The 22,472-nt window shown below is 32.7% G+C and overlaps 2 protein-coding genes and 1 long non-coding RNA gene across 3 annotated transcripts; 2 read left to right on the top strand and 1 right to left on the bottom strand.

Moving 5' to 3' along the window:
- Positions 1-1,043: 1,043 nt before the first annotated feature.
- Positions 1,044-5,140, bottom strand: LOC131875695 (glutamate decarboxylase 2-like). The gene is made up of 3 exons (XM_059220309.1): positions 4,788-5,140; positions 4,436-4,489; positions 1,044-1,278 (listed from the first exon to the last, which is right to left on the bottom strand). Exons 1-3 carry the CDS (start codon positions 5,138-5,140, stop codon positions 1,044-1,046), a joined length of 642 nt encoding a protein of 213 aa, XP_059076292.1.
- A 1,269-nt stretch (positions 5,141-6,409) lies between these two features.
- LOC131060704 (uncharacterized) lies at positions 6,410-11,422 on the top strand. The gene is made up of 4 exons (XM_059220308.1): positions 6,410-8,512; positions 8,617-8,780; positions 8,878-10,403; positions 10,494-11,422. Exons 1-4 carry the CDS (start codon positions 6,410-6,412, stop codon positions 11,420-11,422), a joined length of 4,722 nt encoding a protein of 1,573 aa, XP_059076291.1.
- Positions 11,423-14,961: 3,539 nt separating this feature from the next.
- Positions 14,962-18,127, top strand: LOC131033681 (uncharacterized). The gene is made up of 3 exons (XR_009103648.2): positions 14,962-15,161; positions 15,256-15,289; positions 17,831-18,127. It is a non-coding gene; the product is annotated as an uncharacterized LOC131033681 (long non-coding RNA).
- The last annotated feature ends 4,345 nt before the right edge of the window (positions 18,128-22,472 follow it).

The raw sequence follows: 22,472 nt of genomic DNA, 5'->3' as shown, positions 1-22,472 counted from the left end.
TGCATAGAAAGTGACAAAGATTCACTTATAAACTGAGTTTAGGTTATAGGATGAAGCTGCGGACCTGGAATTAGCAGTAAAATGTCGATACGGCGCTGTCCTGCAAATTTGAGCAAAAGTTGTCGGGACGATGGCGCCCGGCGCCACGGTCCTCCGAAAAATCCGTCAAACGAAGGGGGATCGGTTCGTCTCTGCACAAGGATTCCAGATCTTCAATCTCAGCCGCGTACCTGCAACCTACACACAGAAAAGCGAAGACGATTGGGGGGGTTAGGGATTAGGGGTTTGCCTTTAGATCAAACCCCGGTTTTGGAATTAACCAAGAAATGAGCAAGAGCTGTAAATGTAAATGACTGTAATGTAAACAAGTACTAATACCTTGTTCTAAGGATTTTGGTATCCTTATGTGCGAAGGTTTAGATGTTGTATGTTGTAGTATGTAGTATGTTGTATGTAGCATGTAGTAAGTGATCTCCTCTTCAATGGTTGAATCCTTGTCTTGAATGCAACACTTAGCCTTGAATGGAGACTTAGAAGGAATGCTTGAATGCTTGAATGCTTGAGTATAGTTTCCACGCTTTTTCCGTCATGTATGTGTTCTCTCCAAATGAGAGAGAAAAATGTAGTTTATATACTTGTCAATTAGGGCTGATAGACTGATTTTCCTGACCTTAGGCCGACCAGGGAAGTATATTTCCAAATTGCAATCAAAAAGACCCGATATCACTTAGGAGACCGGGCCCAAAATAGGACCCAGGGACCAGGGCGCTGGGCGCCATGGTCCTGGAGGACCAGGGCGCTGGGCGCCATGGTCCTGGAGGACCAGGGCGTTGGGTGCCCAGGTCCTGAGGGACCAGGGCGCTGGGCGCTCTGGTCCCACCTCCGGGACAGCGGGGTGCAAGGAGGTTCAGGCCAAGGTGCTTGAAAAATGCAGTTTTTGGTGTCGTGAGCAAGTTTTGGGGTCTCCATTCAGGTTGCGTGTTGCGTCGCCATCGTGAAGACCAAAATGCAGTCGAAATTGCAAGTGTCGCAATTTTAGGACGCTACAGGTTGAAGTCCTCTCTCACCACAACACACAGAAGTGTAATGTGCTGAGCATCTGGAGCCATTGTATAGGCTGGAACAATCCACCCATATTTTCTTAGATGATCTGATATTTCATATTCATCGTGCTCAGTGTTGTCCTTGAGCGAGAAGGAGAAGGCCACTACAGGAACCCCCATGTCTTTGGATAATATTTTAAATTTCTCCGTTCTTTCCAGATTTTCTGTCAGAGTCCTGGCATTTGATAGTAATTTATTTAAAATTTGATAATTGTCACCAGCCCATGAGATTTTGAAAATTTTAACAATTCTGATGAGCTTCTCAGAATAATTTATTAAATTGTTAAATTCCAGTCATAGTTGGCCATTAGAGATCCAATATATAACTAAGAAAAAAATTGAATTTAATAAAATATTTGTTAAGGGAGGTGAATTAAAAACATTATCAGCACAGTGCAGAATCAGAATTTAATTTTCAATGCTTTTTAGGTAGAATCCATATTATATATGCTCTCTAATATCTAGAAACTCTGTTTTTTAATAAATTATGGACCATTGTTTGAAAGTTTTTTGTTTTCCTTTATAACTTGTTACTACAGCTATGGATGAGAAGAACTTATTCTTCTTACATTTTCTTGGCCAAGGTGAATATTATTGGCCAGTGCGACTATTCTTGGTTAGGGTGACCCAACTCTGCTTCAATATCTGGCAGTGATGTCAGAGGATTTGTGTAACGGTGTACAAGCAGAAAATTACACTTAATCCAATTTTTTAGGGCATTGCATCTCACTCTCATGCGTTACATTTTGTAGCGCATTTCACTCCACCATTGAGCGTTACATTTTGCACGACAAAGATGACTTAAAATAGTCAGTATTGCATAGGCTACCACTTTTCTCCATTCATACATAGCGAACATCTCTTACCATTTCTCCATTCGTTTCTTCGTTTACCTTTGGAAGTTCAGAGCCTCAACTATTTGAACATGATCATGTTCCTTTTGGTCACTGCGATAGCTATGCAGTTGTATTCTCTTGCTTTCGACAAGCTTTAGGTTTGCATTTTCCTCTGTCAATATTTTATATTTAAGCCAAAGGAAGAAATACTGGCATTTCTCTCTGTATATTTTCTAAATTTTCAATGGAGAAATTTTAGGAATTTGATTTAGAGAACAATGTTGAAATCATGGCATTCTTATTTTTATCATAGGCACACATATGAATATTTTTATTATTTAGGTTGAAATCTATAAGTAAGTTGTTTCATAAAAGAGTTTTGAATTCATGGCGTTCTTATTTTGGAATATCTTCAACAATCTGTTGAGGAGCCAATCGATTTAAAGGTTTATATTTCATTAAATTCTGTCAAATCTCTGCCAAAAAATTATATTTACATGAGATATTGCCTAGAAATCTTAAAAAATCTCCATTCATAAATTCATAAGTGAATAGCCTTAAAGGCGTGAGAGTTCAGGGAGGTTAATGGGCGCGCTGGCCTAACAGAACTCCTAAAATTTGATTCGCTTTAATGGAAATGAAGCACAGTAATGTTGTAGAATTCTTTATTGCAGTTCATGTGTAACACACTTATCTCATAAATGACGGCAAACATATCGAGGATTTGAACTGTTGATCTGTTAATAACTTTTCTTTTTTATTCAATAGGTTTCCACTTTTGCATGCCACACACAGATTTTCATCAGATTTGATTTCTTCATAAAACATAGGAATTCATTGATTACAACAGATATGCTCAGGTAATATCTGCTTATATTTGTTTGTCTGTAAGTTCAACTTTGATATTATTGCTACATAATATATTATAGTTGTCTTTGGTTTTGATGGGCAATTTGATTCATGATGTTATTTAGTCAATGTTAACATCTTGCATTCAATTGTTTATCTCTTTATGTTGGCAGAATATGTTTTCGAAAAAAGCCCTCAATAGTTGTACCAAAAAATGGTCCGCGGTATATTGTTTCTTAGGGTTTCTTAAATCTTAAACAATAACAAATGTTGCAGGCAGTTTATTTGTAGGCCAATTTCATTACCTCTGCCTTGTGTGAACATATATTCAGTTTATTGTGATTCAGTTTATTGTGTATATCTCTGATGTGTTTTGTTTCTAACGGACCAGCATTGCAAGCACATACGGTTATGATCTAATATCTCTGCCAACTTCGGATTCAATTGACTCATTACAGGTATTTTGCATGTTATTGTATTGTCTTGTACAAATGAAAAAAGAAATCGCATATGTTAATATTATCTTTGTTCATTACCAGGTGCTTTGAACAGACAATTTGTTCTCCATTGTGCAATCAACACAAAAACTGAGGCAAGTAGCACAATAACTATTAGCAAAGTTGAAAAGTTTCGATGACCATTTAAAAATTCCATTTTCTAGAGATATGCACTCTCTCAAATGCTCTATATTGTAGAAGCTTAGAAGGGAATTTTCAATGCATGCAAAACTAAAATCTCTGTATCCAAATCTGCTATTATTTTGTTTGTAAACTGATTTATTTAGAAAACTCTCACAGCACTATAACGCATCCTAAAAGAAAACATTAACATACGAGGAAAAAACGCTTTATTCAGAAAGAAGAAGCTTTCCGCGCTTTTTATAGTTCTCTGGATTTTGTTGAGAAGCTCTTCCATTTGTATAGTTCATCAAGGTTATTTTGGCTTTAAAAGACTTGTGGCGCAGTAAAGCACTTTCTCAAAGATGAATTATGCTCTTCTAAATAGAAACACTGACACGTATTCATAAAAATATGGCTGAAATTTCTGTACGAAATTTTTTTGGTTGAAAATCACATCTCTGTAATCTGTATCATGCAGGGAAAATGACATGGTTGACCCATATTTTAAAAGTGGCTCGAGAAAGTGGTGTAATGACCGTGAAAATTTATTCCATGTTATTTGGGATGAGCTCTGAGCTACTTTAATGGGTTCTCTTTAAATTCCATTAAAAACATGCAGGATAACAAGTCACATTCATTCCAATCTAATCCAATCATATCATGTGATTTTACGTACTTAGAATAATTTGAATATAAAAAAAAGAAAGAAAAACTTATTTATCTCAATGAAAACACTTACCTCAGTCACGCACCCACTGTGACAAAAGCTTCATTCTGATCCGAACACAAATGCCCCATCAATATTGTGAAGAAGCTTTTGATTCTCCCATTTCGAGCTGGAAACGTAAACATCATTATTCTTTGTTTATGTTTGTTTTTCAATCTGCTTGGGTACAAATCTCACACGCCCTTGGTTCTAGTCTTGTCGAGTCTTGAACCGGTGAAATTTGGCTTTTGTTGTTCCTAGAGTCTACTGGTGTTGCTGGGTTTCAAACTAGAGACCTTTGCAAGCTTAACTATGCCAAACCTCCCAACTGCTGTTGCTTCTTCTTCTTCTCCGACCAACAGTAAAACTGCAAAGCTGATTCAATATAGGATGAAAAAATCATGATTCACAGCTACTGACCAACAGTAAAATTGCGCTCTCCTACATATTAACATGTTTAAAAATGCATTGAAAAACTTTGCACCCCTACAAAACTTCAAAGAAATGAAAACACACGCATTTAGTTTACAGTAATAGGAAACATTTATTCAACAAACACAAAGGACCCCATGAAAATAAGAACATATAAGAGGACTAACAAATGTTTTAGCAGATGCCCTTTGTTTTGTCCCCAGAGTTTTGAGGATGGTGGGCATGGCATCCCTTTCTTCGCCTGTGACTATGGCTATCACCACCATTCGACTCTGTGATAGCTTCTTTTGCCTGTTGCCCCTTTTTACCTTCTTCACTAATGGCTAAGCCTTGAACTGCATGAATTATCTTAGGAGGAAGCTCTTCCAATTCCTTCGATACTCTGTCAACATCTGCAGCCAGGTGCTCTGCCAGCGTTCGGTTGAAGTCCTCTCTCACCACAACACGCAGAAGTGTAATGTGCTGAGCATCTGGATCCATTGTATAGGCTGGAACAATCCACCCATATTTTCTTAGATGATCTGATATTTCATATTCATCGTGCTCAGTGTTGTCCTTGAGCGAGAAGGAGAAGGCCACTACAGGAACCCCCATGTCTTTGGATAATATTTTAAATTTCTCCGTTCTTTCCAGATTTTCTGTCAGAGTCCTGGCATTTGATAGTAATTTATTTAAAATTTGATAATTGTCACCAGCCCATGAGATTTTGAAAATTTTAACAATTCTGATGAGCTTCTCAGAATAATTTATTAAATTGTTAAATTCCAGTCATAGTTGGCCATTAGAGATCCACTATATAACTAAGAAAAAAATTGAATTTAATAAAATATTTGTTAAGGGAGGTGAATTAAAAACATTATCAGCACAGTGCAGAATCAGAATTTAATTTTCAATGCTTTTTAGGTAGAATCCATATTATATATGCTCTCTAATATCTAGAAACTCTGTTTTTTAATAAATTATGGACCATTGTTTGAAAGTTTTTTGTTTTCCTTTATAACTTGTTACTACAGCTATGGATGAGAAGCACTTATTCTTCTTACATTTTCTTTTACACAGGTGTAATTTATAGGAAATATAATATTTTTCAAAATTAGAAAGTTGCATATCATAGAATAAATTTAGAATATTAAATTTTAAAAAAAAATTAGAAATCATGAAAAAATATATTTTTTTGCTTGAAATGTTAATTTAGATAGAATTTGTTCAAAATAGAAACTTTTCATTTTGTTTCATATTTTACTTTCTAAATTTACTATTAGTTACATCTTTTTCTTTCAAATTTGAAGATGAATATTATATTTCAAATAAAAAGATAGAAAATTATTCTAATATGAAACTCTAAAACTATAGGGTGCACTTAATTAAATGTATATTGATATAGATTTGTTAATTTAATGTTGTGTAGGCATTAAAATTTTTGTTCACCAAGCAAACACTTTCACATTTTCAGGAGAATTTGTCTTCTAGGTTAGTATGCTATTTTTTACAATAATTTTTTTTTTGTGAAATAATTTTTAAAATATATTGTAAATTCAAATTTATAACAATAATCTATTTTATTTTTAGAAATTTTGGTTTTTAATAAATTCTAATTTATTACATTCTCATCTTTTTTTTTAATTTATTTGTATATTCCATACCACCATATGCATTTAACAACAATTGTGTATGAAATTTGTTAATAATGTATCTATCACCATACACTCTCATAACAAGTTCAATCATTCTCTCTATACATAGATAATTCCAATATTCAATTGTTACAAATAATTCTACTTTTCTTCACAGTTTTTTTAAACTTCATTTCTACTCTGATCCTATCACATTATATAAATTAGAAATATAATTTATTGTGTAGCTATGGATCAACCAATATTGAATTTTGAATCGGAAGAGGAGAGGAGGCAATATCAAAGAGCACAAAGAAGAGAGTATCAGAGAGAATATCAAAGAGAATATAGGAGACGACAACGGGAACGTTTGACAGATGATCAAAGGGAAGAAGAAAGAAGAAGACAAAGTGAAGCTCGAAGACAAAGAAATGCTAGACGAGCAGAAGTAACAATACAAGAGTTGGAATTTCTAAATAGAGAGGAAGCTAATATTATTACAAATAGTCATCAAAGAACATCTCAACAACTCTCTCATATTGAAAGAGACCAAAGGCAACAGGTTGATTCACATTCAAGTGGGCAGTACAATCAACCATCAAATCAAAATATTGAGTGTCATCTTCAGAATGAAAGCTCAAGGTCAATAGAACGAGTTGCAGAGACACCTCGACCTAGAAGTCAATTTGAGAATAATTTGGGTGCAGAAGGTGATGCACAAAATAGACAAAATACAAATGGAATGATTCGAGCTGATTTTCAAAGATTTCAAATGCAATTTCGACACCAATTAGATCGCTTTAGAATGCCAAGCATGTGTTATTTTTGTCAAGAGTGTTATCTGGGAATTAAAGTAAATCGTAGCTCACAAGGTCCTATATGCACTAGATGTAGACAAGAGAGAGGAAACAATAGATTTTTAGCTTCAAACAATATGGATCCCGGGCCACAACCAGAAGAGCTTGCAAGTTTGACTCAAGTAGAAGAAATGTTGATTGCACGTGTCAACCCAATATTACAAGTTACACATGCAACAGGTGGTCAATACAAATACAAAGGACACACAATAAGTTTTCCACAAAATGTGGAACATATTTCAAACATTTTGCCACATACAATAGATCATTTGCCAATCATTATTGTTCGAAGAAGGGACCAACGTGGCACAAATTATAACTTTACAGTGAATAGGGATCGTGTGTACAAAGCACTTAAATACAAAATTGAGCATGATAAATATTATTCTGATGTCATAGTTAATGAGAATGCTCTCAATGATCTATCTAGCAATTTTGATGAAAATATTTTCAACAGATTGAAGACAGTGCATATGGAATTTGATTCTGATGCAAATGAAATCATATTTGTGAGTCCAATCATGGAAATAGATGAAGGTAATACAATTGACCACACAAATTCAATGGCTTCTAAACTACCTAATGCTCAAAAAGAAATGGAATTAATACATGCATGGATTAATAATCCTGATACAAATCAAACAGCATTGATCGATTGGCCAGCAATTGGTACATCTCCTATCAATGAGTATGTCACATTGGGATTACTTGATATGGCATTTCCAACATTGTTTCCTGATGGTAAATGTGACTGGTTAGAGCCACGAATGAGGCGAGTGCATTTGCATGAATTTGTGAAACATCTACTGCGGTATAGAGATCATCGATTTGGTCAACATCCAAGATTCAAATATTTTATGATGAACATGATTATGAGACATCGTGCACAAAATTCATCTGCAATCTTTGTAAAACGAGGTTTTCATGACATGCCAATCACTATCAATGAATTGCGTCAACATATGGAAAATATGCCACAATCCCATTTGGCAGATAGGTTGATGCGGTTTGGAACATCATTGAGGGGTACAAGGTCATATTGGGCCAAATGTTGTGCAGAATTAATAGACATGCTTCATCAAATAGGCTCCCCTACGATATTCTTCACATTAAGTGCAGCAGATATGTATTGGCCTGATTTGCATGCACTAATGTCGGGAACATCACCAACCACTCCACGAGAAGCTCAAAATTGGAGAAAGCAGAATGTTATCAACTACCCCCATATAGTTGCACATTACATGCACTTAAGACATTCAATATTTAGAAAAGAAATCCTAGAAAAAGGAATGAATGTTGAAGATTTTTGGTCTAGGTATGAGTGGCAACATAGGGGGTCACCACATGTGCATGGATTCATATGGATGAATGGAGCACCCAATATGGACAATATTGACTGGTCAAATGAAGAGCAACGAAAACATGCAGAAAAATACTTTCATTCCATTGTTCATGCATGGAATCCTAGAGAAGATCCACATCAACGAAATATACAGGCAAGTCTATGAAAACTTCAACATATATATGGTTTATTGTTTGACATAAAGTATTTTATAGCTTATGATGTAGCTAACATATTTGTTTTTATTTTAAATTGTAGGCATTTCAAAATTTTCCTCTACATCCATGTCTAAAAAATACAAGACAACTTGCAGAGATAGATATTGATAAGGACTATGAAGAGATCCTTAACTGTGTAGAACGACATACATTGTGTAGGGAGGGTGCATGCCTGCGAAAAAAAAGAGGAAAGATGGTTTGTAGGTAAATATTTATCAAATCAAATATTTATATAAGAATTAAATACTATACAAAAGAAAAGTAACCAAATATTTATGACAAGTCTTGATATTTTTTATAGGTATAATGCTCCTTGGCCTTTGAATCTCAGTGGGTCCAAATTATATGAAGATATAGAAACAGGTGAAAAAAAATTTGAACCTGCAAGAAATGATGATAGGGTGAATTCACATAATCGTCACATATTGCAATTATGGAGAGCAAATATAGATTGGCAACCTGTTCTTTCCAAACATGCAGTAGTCAAATATATTGCCAAGTATGCAGCGAAAGCAGAGAAAAGCTCTGAAACATATCACCAGATGTTGATGCGCCTCTCCAACATGGAAGACCCTAATGATTTAGCTGCTCGAGCATATAGAAGGCTTCTGACTGAAACAATTATTGAAAGGGACATTGGTGCTCAAGAAACATGTCACATGTTGTTAGAACTTCCATTAGTAGAGAGTAGCAGAAGATTTGTTAATCTAAATGTCTCACGTGAGGTGTTCAAACCTATAACTATAAATGATGAAGAGAATAATGAAGAGCAGACAAAATCTTTCATTGATGGATATAAAACAAGGCCTCTTTGTATGGAAGGTGTCACATTAATTGATGCAGCTAGATCATGGATATATAATCCTAAAAGAAAACGAGACAACAAATGGGAACCAAGGGAAAGAGCAGCAATTGTTAGAGTTTTTCCTCGGTTTGTATCTCTTCCTCCACGTGAGTCAAATAAATGGATTGACTTTTGTTTATCAGAGTTATTACTCTACAAACCATTTCGTGACATAGAAAGGGATATTGGTCATGATGATGACTCTATGATAGCAAATTGGGAGTCATTTACCTACAATCCTTGGCATGTCGAACGAATAACAAGTATTGAAAATGCAGAGGCTAATACTGATTCAGAAATTGAAGAGAATGAAGCTATTCAGAGAAATACCACAGAGCATGAATGGGAAATTATATCTAGGCTACATCATGGTCAAAATATACAATTTTCAGAAATAGATATGTTGGGGAGAAGAGACATTGATAGACATACAAATTGGTCTACTGATTATCAAGGTGAAGAGTACACAACTACAGCAATCAGTTTCATAACTAACATGAAGGATCATGGATGTCTTATATATGATGATATACCCCAATGCATCAACTACATGACCCTCAGTGATAAGCAAAAAAAGGCAGTTGATATAATTATGACACACTATCAGAGGAGTCAAAATAAAGTGCCATTGTTCATGATAATTCAGGGAACAACAGGTACAAGAAAGTCATATTTAATTGGTGCCATCAGTCAAGCTCTTGAAAATGCTGCAATGCCATCTCGTTCTCCCCTTCTATTACTCGCACCAACAGGAGTTGCAGCGTTCAATATAGGGGCCTCTACAGTTCATTCCAAATTGAGAATCCCAATACGAGATTTCACTCAACTACAGGGAACAAGACTTGCCATTTTTCAAGAAGAAATGGCGCATATCAAGTACATTTTGATTGATGAAATGAGCTTCATTGGTCAAAACATGTTGGAAAACATAGATTCTCGACTCCGACAAGCATACCCACAAAGTGCACACCTAAGTTTTGCAGGTATGCATTTAATTTTGACTAATGAGGAAAAATAAATTTCAATAACAATATTATATATTTTAAAAATAATTATTTTGAATTATCTTTCAGGTATATCTATGATTTTGGTAGGAGATTTGGGTCAATTGCCTCCGGTTAATGATAGACCTGCATATGCCAGTAATAGACGGGCAAAGCTACTATGGGAGGAATTCAAAATTGTGGTTACTTTAGATAAAATATTCAGACAAGATGGAGAAAATATTCAGCAACAAAGATTTCGTCAACTTTTGACAAATCTAAGAGATGCAAACCCTCAAATTGATGATTGGAAGCTACTAATGATGAGAACCCGTACTAACATAGATGTTGCAAGTAATTCTGAATTTGAAAATACTGTCCATTTGTTCTCCACAAATGACAATGTTCATAGTCATAATAAAAAAATGTTATATTCATTGAGGCATCCCGTTGCACGAAGTGTTGCAACAAAAGCAGGAAGTGTTAATCTAGCAGAAGATTTCTCAACTTGTGAACTTGATCTAGAGTTATTGATCAGTAAGAATTCAAGGGTCATGCTAACTTCAAACCTTTGGATACAAGCAGGTCTTGTAAATGGAGCTTTGGGATATGTTCAAAAGATTGTCTACAAGCCAGGAAGTGCTCCACCTGACCCACCGACATATGTGATGGTTGAATTTGATAATTACTCAGGATTACCATTTGAAGATCATCATCCAAATACAATTCCAATAACACCAATACAAAAGGGCAGAACACTTCAGCTACCATTGAGATTGGCATGGGCATTGACTATACATAAATCTCAAGGATTGACTCTTCCAAAAGTAACTATCGATATAGGACCAAGAGAAAGAACTGGATTGACATTTGTTGCAGTATCTCGTGTAAAATCTCTAGAGGGTTTGAGAATAATGCCACCATTTACATATGATCGTTATGAGAAAATGAAAAAGGGTAGACAACTTGCGAAGCGCAAGGCTGAGGAAAATAGGCTCAAACTTTTGGAAGATAATTGATGTAATATATTTTTTGTTGAATTTTTTTTTATTGTCTTTGACACCTCTGTTCTTTATTGCCACTATAATTATTTCTAATATTTAATATATCATATATGCTTTCACAATGTCTACTCAATAATTATAAATGATAAGAAATATTACATGAATTCAATCAATGGAAGGTTTTTTGTTTCCATACAAATCTCTAGAGGGCTTTAAAATAATATTACCATTCATTATGAGAAAATAAAAAAGGGTAGACAACTTTCCAAAAATAAGGCTAAATAAAATAAACTCAAATTTGTAGGAGATTAAATTTGTGTATATATTTTTTTGATCAAATTTGCTTCCATGGCTCTAATACTTGTGTTATGTCTGCCCACAACAAATAATTGTTAACATTTTATACACCACTAAATGCTTCCACAATATCTATTAAATAAACAAATATAAATTATCAGTTAATGTTACATAAATTTAAACAAGCCATTTATTTATTTATTTCCATATCCAGTATAAATTTCATTTGAAATGTGAAGGAGATTTCCTTTTGACAGCCATATTTCTTAGATGCACCTAATATAATCTTGCATCATTTTTTATATCATCATGGTAAAGAAAATTCGTACATGTATGAATTGTTATGGTCCTCCTTGTGTTTAATATACTAACCTAGAAAACAATGTGTGTACGTATATCTCTTTGACTAAAAATGTATGAATATATATTTTAGGTACTTTAATAACATTCATTTGCTTAATGTTTATTACCCTTTATGTGATTTTCTATTTAAATTGGAAAGTATATTCCTTGAGCAATTTAATAGTAATTTAAGAGCTAATAATAATTTGCATGCATGTCAGGAAGATGTCAGATAATATACGTACAAAATGGGTGTCCACTTGGATGTCAATGTATCACCCGTATCTTCCACGCAATGTCCTCCTTCGTATAGAGGAATTGAGTGTTCGCTATTGGGTCAGAGACAGGATGGTCAAGAAAATTAACAACAATGGATTAAGGACCACTCAATTCAAATTTGACAATTATGCTGTATATTTTAACTTCTTATATGAATCGAAGATCAAAATGAACTTAGATGTCAGATTTAATAATCTTCAAATTGAGATTGTAGATTTGTGTGGTTGGTCGATTTCTCTATACCATGAGATTCGAGATCTTTACCTTGTTGGATGCATTTGGAGAATCGTTATTAGACCAACAATAAAAATTGAGAAGCACACTCTATCCGATCAACTTAGTATGAAGTTTATGAGATTTCTTAAGGGACAATCACGGATCAGTTATCACACAGGCCCACCTGAGGAATGGTTTCTTACTACTCTTAAGCTCGGGTACTCTATAAGATTCACAGTGCATCAAATTATGCCATCATTCAGGTTGTTGCATGCATACTATGGGATACCTGTCTTGTATGCAGTGAAGTCCAATGTGACAATTAAAGTTCGGACTATTCTTGACGATACTGAAGATCGAGAGATATTACCTGTGCATCCATGGTTAAGAAAGTGAAAGTAGTCTATAGATATTATTTGATAAATGTGTGCAAACTATTTAAACATTGCATTTATGACTATATTCAATTATTCTATTTTTTATATTATTATTTGATGCAATAAAGCCTAAATTCAATTTTAAAAATATTTTGTAACTATTGTTGTAAAATTGCTAAGAATGTGATATTTTATGGTTTATGTATTCTTTCTTGCATCAAACAAAACTAATGAATTTGGTGACTACAAAAAAATTGTCAATGTTTGTTATGTTGTTAATTATATTTTATTGGTTATTTAATAATCAAATAGAAAGATTAATTTTTTTATTGTCACGTCATTTGCTTATGATTTTATAATTTTTGTGGTATTTCATATGATTTTGGTGACATCTCAACATAGTAAGCCAGCTAATATCATATTTTAATGGTTGAATTTTTCCAATGACTATTAGGTATTTTCATTATTTATTTCATGTACAATTTGTATTACTTAATATTATTTTTTTATAATTTTATTTTATTTCAAATTATGAATTATTTTATTCTCATTGTACCTTAATACTAATCTTAGTTTTATTGTTTTTTTATTATTTTTAGCAAAAAGTTGAAACTATGGATGCTTCACAGAATGAATCAGAAATCATTGTTGAGAGTCCTCATGCTTCTGTAAACTCTAATAATTTTGTCGAAACCCCTATCGACAAATGTGCAAGAACCATTTTAGAGTATTGCGACAAAATCATCAAGGAAATTGATAAAACTGCCTTAATGATAGATGATGTCGAAGAACTCGAAATATTGGAAATGGAAGATGTTGCAAGGAAAACTCATGAGGCATATACAATAGTGGCTGGATTTCCAGCTATGTTGAAAGAAGTATATCGTGATCACTATGAAAACAAAGGTCGTAATACTATTCTCATCACTGAAGAATTTGCAATGGGTTTACACCATTACAATGAAGTGTTATTACTATAGTTACTTTGTATTTGATTTTCAATATTTTTTATTTTTACAAACATTTTACACATTTTAGAAATATTTATCAATTTTGTTTGACTTATATTATGATATAAGAGAAATAATATTTTTTTGGTAGGATTAGTGTGGGATATTATCTAAGGTTTTCATTAAAATTGTTATATGTAAATACATTTTCTTCTATCAATTTGATGATTTATAATGCATGTGTTGAATTGTTCTTATCTTCTTGCAACATACCTATAATAATATATTTATAGTGATTCTATAAATTGTTGCAATTTTTTTCTTGCATAGTTCTCACTTGTCAAATAGAAGGTATGGTGATTTATTCATTGTTTATGAATTCTGGGATACTATGTGAGATTTCTATTCGAAAATGCTATATGTAAAAATATTTTCTTCTATCAATATGATGATTTATAAGGCATTTGGTTGGTTATTTTGATCGTCTTGCATAACTCCTCTAATAACATATTTATAGTGAATCTTTTGATTGATGCAAGTATTTTTCTTGCATAGCTCTCGTTTGTCACATAGAAGGTAAAATGATTTATTCATTTTTATGAATCTTAAATATTTTGAAATTAGATATCTCTCGGCGAATTTTACATAGATTTTTTAAAATATAAGTATACTAGTTATATGGCAATGGCAAGGAAGAAGAAATAGAAGGAACATCTGTGATGTAGGTGACCGCTGATCAGGTCAACCAAGATACGTGGTCACTTCGGTGCAAGTTTAAGAACGCAATGAACGTGCTGTGAATCAGGAAAAATCTAAGGCAAATGGGTTGGTGGTAATGTTCTTAGAAATCATTTGGATTTTTTAATTTATTTCTTGTTTATTAGTTCCTGCCGTGCCTGCAGGCATAGGTTAGATGTATTTCTTATATCAGTTGACCAATCACATTCTAGTATTTTTTAACTTTTTTTTTTTAAATGTTTTAATTTTAATAATTGAAATAAAAATATTTATTCTTATTTTCATTTGTTCCTGCCGTTGAATTTTGTTATAAAAAATAAAACTTAAATGATTTAAGCTTCGGGAAACTTCTCGACTTCTCGACTTCTCGACCGCCTGCAATGCTGCTCCACCGCCTCTTCCAAAAATAATTATTATTACTCAATCTTTGCCCTAAATCTTTTCCGCCTCATAGAAGCTCGGTTTCAAAGCTAGGATTCAGGATAAAAATCTTCTGCTTATAGTTTGATGCGGCCTTGCTGCTAAACCCTTCGGAGTTCCAATCATGGCGGTCGGGTAAGTTTCTCTTGTTCTTTTATCGTCACTGTATACTCAGATTTCTTCATTGCATGCGAAGTCATTATTTTTTTGTGATTGTGAAACAAACCAGGGAGACGCTCCTTACCAGAACGTAGGGAACCAAGGTAACACATGACATGTTTTCATTCATTACAGATTTAGCACTTCCAAAATATTTGCAGTTACCGTGCCATCTAGTTTTCCTGTAAATGTATATTTATTACCTTTTGTGGAAATATTTAAAAGAGAAACCTTGTCTGTCTGATTTCGGTTTTCTTTCGTCTTTATTTTTGGTGTTTTCGTTGGCATCTCGACTCTTTATACTGGGCTACTCCGACAAAGCTGTTGATATAAACAAATTGCAGAAGCATTTTTATTCAAAGTAATACATAAAAACTTCGTTAAAAACATAAAATTTGGCAGCAGACTGAGCAATCAGTGCCTCGAAGCAGAATAGGTGATACAATTCTCGCTTTTAGACTGCAAATATGTATAGATTTTTAATTTTAAAAAAAAAATTTGTATGAAGAAACCCAACTCCAAAAAAATAATTATAATGAATTCTCTTGAATAACCTGCCGAAACCATCCTCTCTGCTATGCTATGCAGATTGGGAATGGCATCCTGAGGAATCAGATCCATTTCACAAATTCCTTAAGTCAGAGAATGTGATACAGCGACTTCTTCCTCTTCTGCGCCTTCATCATCGTCATCTGAACTATTTGATTCTCTGTCTAAAAACCCTTCATTGCCAGTGCAGTCCTAGACCTATATGAGGCCATAGGCCTATAGGAAGCCATTGAGGATGGATTGGAAGCCAGCTCCTCATCCAATGGCTCGCTGTAAATAACCAATATCTGTCTAAATTCTTCTTCCAACCGACCCATTGCCTCCTGCACCAAGTTCTGTGCTTTATTCACCCCGGCCTCTGAGAGTGATGCAGATTCCATAAGCTTCTGCACTTCATCCACCATCTTCAGATAGTTTTCAGCCTCCTCTCTTTGCCCTTTAAAGAGCATGGATTGACTTGCACTATTAGAAGCCATATCCTATTTCAGGATCACTTCTCTTCATCTCAAAATCCTCAATCCCAGTGCCAAACGTACCAGATGACTAGATGAGTGATCACAATTATCATCAAAACTGGTTAAATTTTCAGTTGGGAGTTCAATATTCTCCGCTGAATTCCTCATGGATAAAACCCCTGCCTTATTCATCTCATCCCCAAGTTTATCCACCATCAAAACTCTGCACACCCAAATTTCAAATAAAGAAAACCCTTATTTTGCACTTTCTCAGAACTTTTAAGTTCTTAATCAATAAACCTCCAAGCTGGATTATGCAAGACAAATTCAGAAAGAAGCTTTTCAAATCAAACACACTCTGACCCAATACGGATCCCTCTTTCTTTTATTTCTTCAATCTAACCAACAAAGAACAAAGCTTAAAACAGAGAGATCTGATATTCTTTCTCAGACACAAAATTAGTCATTCAATATCAATCATTTCACCTCTAAAATCCACCAACCTTGTACTTTTTTGGCAACTTCACATTTCCTCAAGCAAAGAAGCCAGTCGCTGCAACTCAGAAAAATCGGAAAAATCGGTGGAGTTGTTCATGTCGCTCCCATGGCAGTGCTGAATTGAACCAGACTTTCCCACACCATCCAAACCCTCACTCAACAACTCCAAATCATTGGATTCTGCAGTGGGAGTGACACCATTGCTACTCAACAGTCCCATCGCATCATCGAATCCTCCACACTCAAACAATTAGAAGCTGCCGCCATTGTTCCAGGTTGTTCACCCTACATCCATTGCAACCAAGAATCAAGTAGAAAAGCGATGACCAGCTTAACCAGTGAAATGGTAAAAGTAAACATTAAATTTCAAGCAAATGCAATAGGTATGCGTAAATCCAAACTCTACAACTTTTCCTTCTGTCTATTCTGTAATGGTATCATCTGAACAAGGGATGCAATACATCAAACTGTAAAGAAAATTAAGTTTCTGTGATCTCTTCTATGCATAAAAATGTGGAGACACGCACAAGTCACGTGGACTGTTTGTAGAGATGCATGTGGAAACACAAACAAGGCACCTGGACTATGTTCCTCACTAGAGCCCACCTCGTGGCTTACAGCCTGGCCAGATTAGATGAGAGTTATTTGTCTTATTTTCCCTGCTCCACAATGCATTTCTGGATCCACTTGGCATCTCCTGCTGATTTATGAACTGTATATTTATTACAATTTAATTTGTCAAGATTTACACAAGCTTAATTAGTTGCCAAAAAGTTCTTCACATCAGATGCCCGAGCTTGCGGAAAATCTTATAGGGCATTGCTATTTTGACATTTGCAGAGATAATTGCGTAGGTTCACTTCATATCTTGTTCTATTTTGGTTGTGGTCTACCTTATTACGACGAGTAAGTGTTTCGGAATTCATTTTGACTCATCGTGATCTCTACGAATTTTCCTATTGCGATAATTTGTTTTTGACTGTCTCATCTGTTATGGTACTGTGTGGTTAGGGTTTCCTGGAAAAGCTCTTCTTGTTTTTTAATTGCTTTCTTCATCCATTTGGCGCTCTTTTAATTTTTTTGGTAATCTATATATATTTGTTTGAAATTGCTATGAATACTAACCAGAGAATGGTATAACAGAAACGACTGATATTAGACATGGGCAGGCATAGGATGGAAGGGATAGATATTTGATTCGGCCACAATAAAGAAAGTAATTTCCTCTACATTAGGGACCAAATTGGTAAGAGGTTTGGCTGGTTGGCTACAGACATATTGACTGTGCAAAGATATATGACAATGAGAAGGAAGCCAGTATAGTTTCATATCTGAACTTCGGGATTTGAACATCATGTCAACCATGTTCAATTCACTTTCTTTACTGACATTGTTGACAATTCCTTGATTTACTTAATTTAGTCTCAATTTAGTCTATAAGATACTTGCCATTCAATAAGGAGTTCAATGCTCATATTTCTTAAAAATTGAGAGATAGCTTTTGCATATTATAATTAAAAAATGATAATTTGTGTTATGATAAATAATTTATAAATTAAATATTACAAATGACACATTTGATGTTTAAAAATGTTTTATTTTTGTTATTTGTAACTCATGATATCATTAGTTTTATATATTTAAATTTGTGCGTGTTTTTAAAAATGAAATAACACGTGTTGTCAATTATGTATCGTTGAAAACATTTACACAATTTTAGGTATAGAAATTCATTTATATTAATATGAATTTATTACATATTATATAAAATAATGTCATAACAATTATATACATTTTTTAATTTTATTACATATTATATAAAATAATGTCATAATAATTATATACATTTTAAATTTCTTAACTTACACGATACAAAATACATGAAAATTCAACTTCAACATTTTCATCTTCAACCCGATTAATACATCCATTCAATTTAACATCTAATTATATAAGTTTTAATATAATATTTTTTAAAAAAAATTTCAAACATTTTGAAAATCTAATTATATAAGTTTTAATATAATTTTTTTTTTTAAAATCTCAAACATTTTGAAAATCTAACTATATAAGTTTTAATATAATTTTTTTAAAAAAAATTTCAAACATTTTGAAAATCTAATTATATAAGTTTTAATACTTGCTTTCCAAATCATACGTTCTAAAACCTCATAGCTTGTTTCATATGAGTAGATTGCATATCTGAATCTGAACCTCATGGATTATTTGGATTGTTAATCGTGAAATCAAAATTATATACATAACACTATTTGTTGAGTTACCTAGTTAAACAATATGTTTTAAATGCTACAAATGTTCATAAAATATTTTCATCCTTTGCATTGGCATTTAGTCATATCACCTTCAATACAATATATCTATAATATACTAAAGTATATCAATAGCTTCAAAAGTAAAAGATTGCATCCGCACATTACAAGCAATACTAGATCATACAAAAAGTCAAATGTTATATAACTCATCGAATTCATATTCTTTGTTTCACACCATAGTCTTATTCAAAAGCTTAAGCTAAATGCTTCTCCCACTAAAACTATACAACAATCTCAAACGTAAAGCGTCTCTTGTTTTGAAATTAGGTATAGAGGGCGGTGGAGGAAAGAATGAGTTTTTGATGGCTTAAAATCTGATTTTAAATGGGTTGACATCCATAATTTTAAAATAGTTATATAATCCTATTGTAAACAAGTAAAGTATAGTATTTTTTTATTATTTGTTATTGTAAATGAGAATTTAATATGTTTAATAAATTTATCTAGAATTATGTGCATTTCATGTAACATGTTTTTATATCTATAATGTGCTTGATTCTTATTGCATCTAAAATTTTAAAATAATTTTATTTTTAAATCATATTGTAAACAAATAAAACAACTTTGTGAATTGATTATTTGTTATTGTAAATGAGAATCTTAACATGTTTAATAAATTTATCTAGAATTATATGAATTTCATGGAACATGTTTTTAGATATGCAATGTGCTTGATTCCTATTACATCCAAAATTTTAAAATAAATTTATATTTAAATCATATTGTAAACAAATAAAGCATCTTTGTGAATAGATTATTTGTTATTGTAAATGGGAATTTTAGCACGTTTAATGAATTTATCTAGAACTATGTGAATTTCATTTAACATGTTTTTAGATCTACAATTTGTTGTTGTAAATGAAAATTTTAGCATGTTTAATAAATTTATCTAGAATTATGTGAATTTCATGTAACATGTTCTAAGATCTACAATGTGCTTTATTTCTATGGCATCCAAAATTTTTAAATAGTTTTATATTTAAATCATATTGTAAACAAGTAAAGCTTCTTTGTGAATTGATTATCTGTTATTGTAAATGAGAATTTTAGCATGTTTAATAAAATTTTATTTAGAATTATGTGGCTTTCATGTAACATGTTTTTAGATCTACAATGTGTTGTTATTTTGAATGAGAAGTTTAACATGTTTGATAAATTTATCTAGAATTACATATGTGGATTTCATGTAACATGTTTTAAGATCTGCAATGGGTGAATTCACAATAATGGTTCCCACTTTTTTGCCACTTTTGACACTGAGATTAACACTTTTAAAATAATCTTCAACTTTTGACAACTATAACTTTTAAACTATAAACAATTTGAAGATGATGTAAATTAGTGATTTGTAGCATTTTGTCTCTAGATTATATATATATATATATATATATATATTTCAATTTTTTTAAAAAAATTTCCATCTCCCTCAAAAAGTAGTTTTTTACAACAAACTACATTTTTTAAGAGTGATGTGCCTCCCGAAACGGATAACTTTTTTTCTATAAATGATAAAAACTCAATTCTTTCGAATTTTGGTTTGTAACATCAATATCTAGGGCTTGCAGTTGGTTTGATAGTGATGTGTTCAATATTTTTCATTTTATTAAGTTTTGAAGTTTGACTAGTCATTATTCCGACATAGGTCTAAGTTTGAACACATAACTTGTTCTATATATATCGAAATTAAATTTATTTTTTTTGTTAGAAAGAAGACATCAATACCTAGGGGTTAGATATTTTTCAGAATTTTTTTGAATTAGTTTCTTATTTTTCCCAATGTGTTGAACAAAGAAGTTCATGTTTGGTGAAAAACCTATGTTTGGTAAAATTAAAAAAACAAGTTCATAATAAACTCAATATGTAATAATATTATATTCATTGGAAAGCTTGCTTTGAGGACTACAATACTAGATTTTGGGTTGTCAAGATCATTCCATTTGAGCCTTCAACCAGAGGTTTGAAGGCCAAAAATCTGCAAAAAAATGTAGAAAGCTCCAGAGAAGTGTTAAAAAAGGGGTTCGAACGAAAGGGGGTTCGAGAAAACCCCCCATTTTTAGGGGGGTTCGAATGAAGGGGGGTTCGATTGAACCCTCCCCTATATAATTGAAAAATGACATAATCAAGCATTAAAGGTGCTTCGCTTGAAAGATTGGGTTTGAGTGAAGTGGGGGCTTCGCTCGAACCCCAAAGGGTAGTCTGTTCGAACCCCCCCTAAACAAAATTCTCCACTTTCACAAATTTCCTTCATTGGCAAAAGTGGGAACCAGCTTTGTGAGTTCACCCCAATGTGCTTGATTCTTATTGCATCCAAAATTCTAAAATAGTTTAATGTTTAAACTATATTGTAAACAAGTAAAGCATCTTTGCGAACTGATTATTTGTTATTGTAAATGAGAATTTTATTGTGTTTAATAAATTCATCTAGAATTATGTGAATTGAATGATGTAACATGTTTTTAGATCTCCAATGTGTTGTTATTGTAAATGTGAATTTTAGCATGTTTAATCCATTTATATAGAATTATGTGAATTTTATGTAACATGTTTTTACATCTACAATGTGCTTCATCCCTATTACTTGTTGTTCTGGCTAGTGATTTAATAGTTGGAATTGTATTTGAAGTAGAGGTTAGTGGACTTTGGATTGCACAACTAGTGAGCTATTATTATAATCTTATTTACAAGCAACTTGAATTATTTCTGTTTTTTTTTAATAAAAGAAATGAAGTCAAATTAGATAGACAATAATAACACATTGTTGTAATATAGTAGAAGCAAATAGGGATAATGTTCCCATGTCTTTTAGATGAGAATAAACCCAAATTTCATTTGTAGCAAATGAATGCAACTTCTTATAAAATATAATATAAAATATGTCAAATATCCAAATTAACACACCAAAAGTGCATCTAAGTTATAGATATTGAGCCAAAATATGTGAAAAATCAAATTTTATAAATCCTCTACTCTATATTTTCAACCATTCAAAGATGATTTGGATAAAATTTGTTCAATTAAATTATATTTGAAAGAAAGGGAAAATTTATTATATGTTGTTTATGTCGAATTTTGAATCTTATTTGTAGACCCTAATAAAGCCAACCTCTAGCCCTAGATTTGCAAACTAATTCAACTCAATGTAGAGAACTACCATGCAATGTAAGCAAAATGAGATAAACAAAGCTATACCTTCACGTTCATAATAGGCTTGCTTACATTGTTCTCCTATCCTCCATGATCTTGTATTTGATGTATTTGCTCTCAGATTTATTTTGCATTTACACAAGAGCTCAAAGAGAAATGGATGTGGTTGTGATGATGTATAGCTATGATACAAAGATGATGTGATGATATATTGCTAGAGTGATTTAGACACAATTTGAGTATGCTCTAATGGTATGTTATGATTAGCCCCAAATGGAAGGAAGAATGCTCTTTTATAGAATTAATCT

This window comes from Cryptomeria japonica, chromosome 5 (genome assembly GCF_030272615.1).
Source record: "Cryptomeria japonica chromosome 5, Sugi_1.0, whole genome shotgun sequence".
NCBI classification, from domain to species: Eukaryota; Viridiplantae; Streptophyta; class Pinopsida; order Cupressales; family Cupressaceae; genus Cryptomeria; species Cryptomeria japonica.
Note: the sequence above shows the minus strand (reverse complement) of the source record. Positions and strands in the feature narration are given on the sequence as shown.

Excerpts from the sequence above, each read along its gene's own strand:
- LOC131875695 (XM_059220309.1), bottom strand. The coding sequence starts at position 5,140 with ATGGGGGTTCCTGTAGTGGCCTTCTCCTTCTCGCTCAAGGACAACACT. Across the intron at positions 4,490-4,787 it reads GGTGATAGCCATAGTCACAG|CTTTGCAGTTTTACTGTTGG; the intron begins GCGAAGAAAGGG and ends ATATTGAATCAG. Across the intron at positions 1,279-4,435 it reads GAAGCAACAGCAGTTGGGAG|GACTCTGACAGAAAATCTGG; the intron begins GTTTGGCATAGT and ends ATCAAATGCCAG.
- LOC131060704 (XM_059220308.1), top strand. The coding sequence starts at position 6,410 with ATGGATCAACCAATATTGAATTTTGAATCGGAAGAGGAGAGGAGGCAA. Across the intron at positions 8,781-8,877 it reads AGAGGAAAGATGGTTTGTAG|GTATAATGCTCCTTGGCCTT; the intron begins GTAAATATTTAT and ends TATTTTTTATAG. Across the intron at positions 10,404-10,493 it reads TGCACACCTAAGTTTTGCAG|GTATATCTATGATTTTGGTA; the intron begins GTATGCATTTAA and ends ATTATCTTTCAG.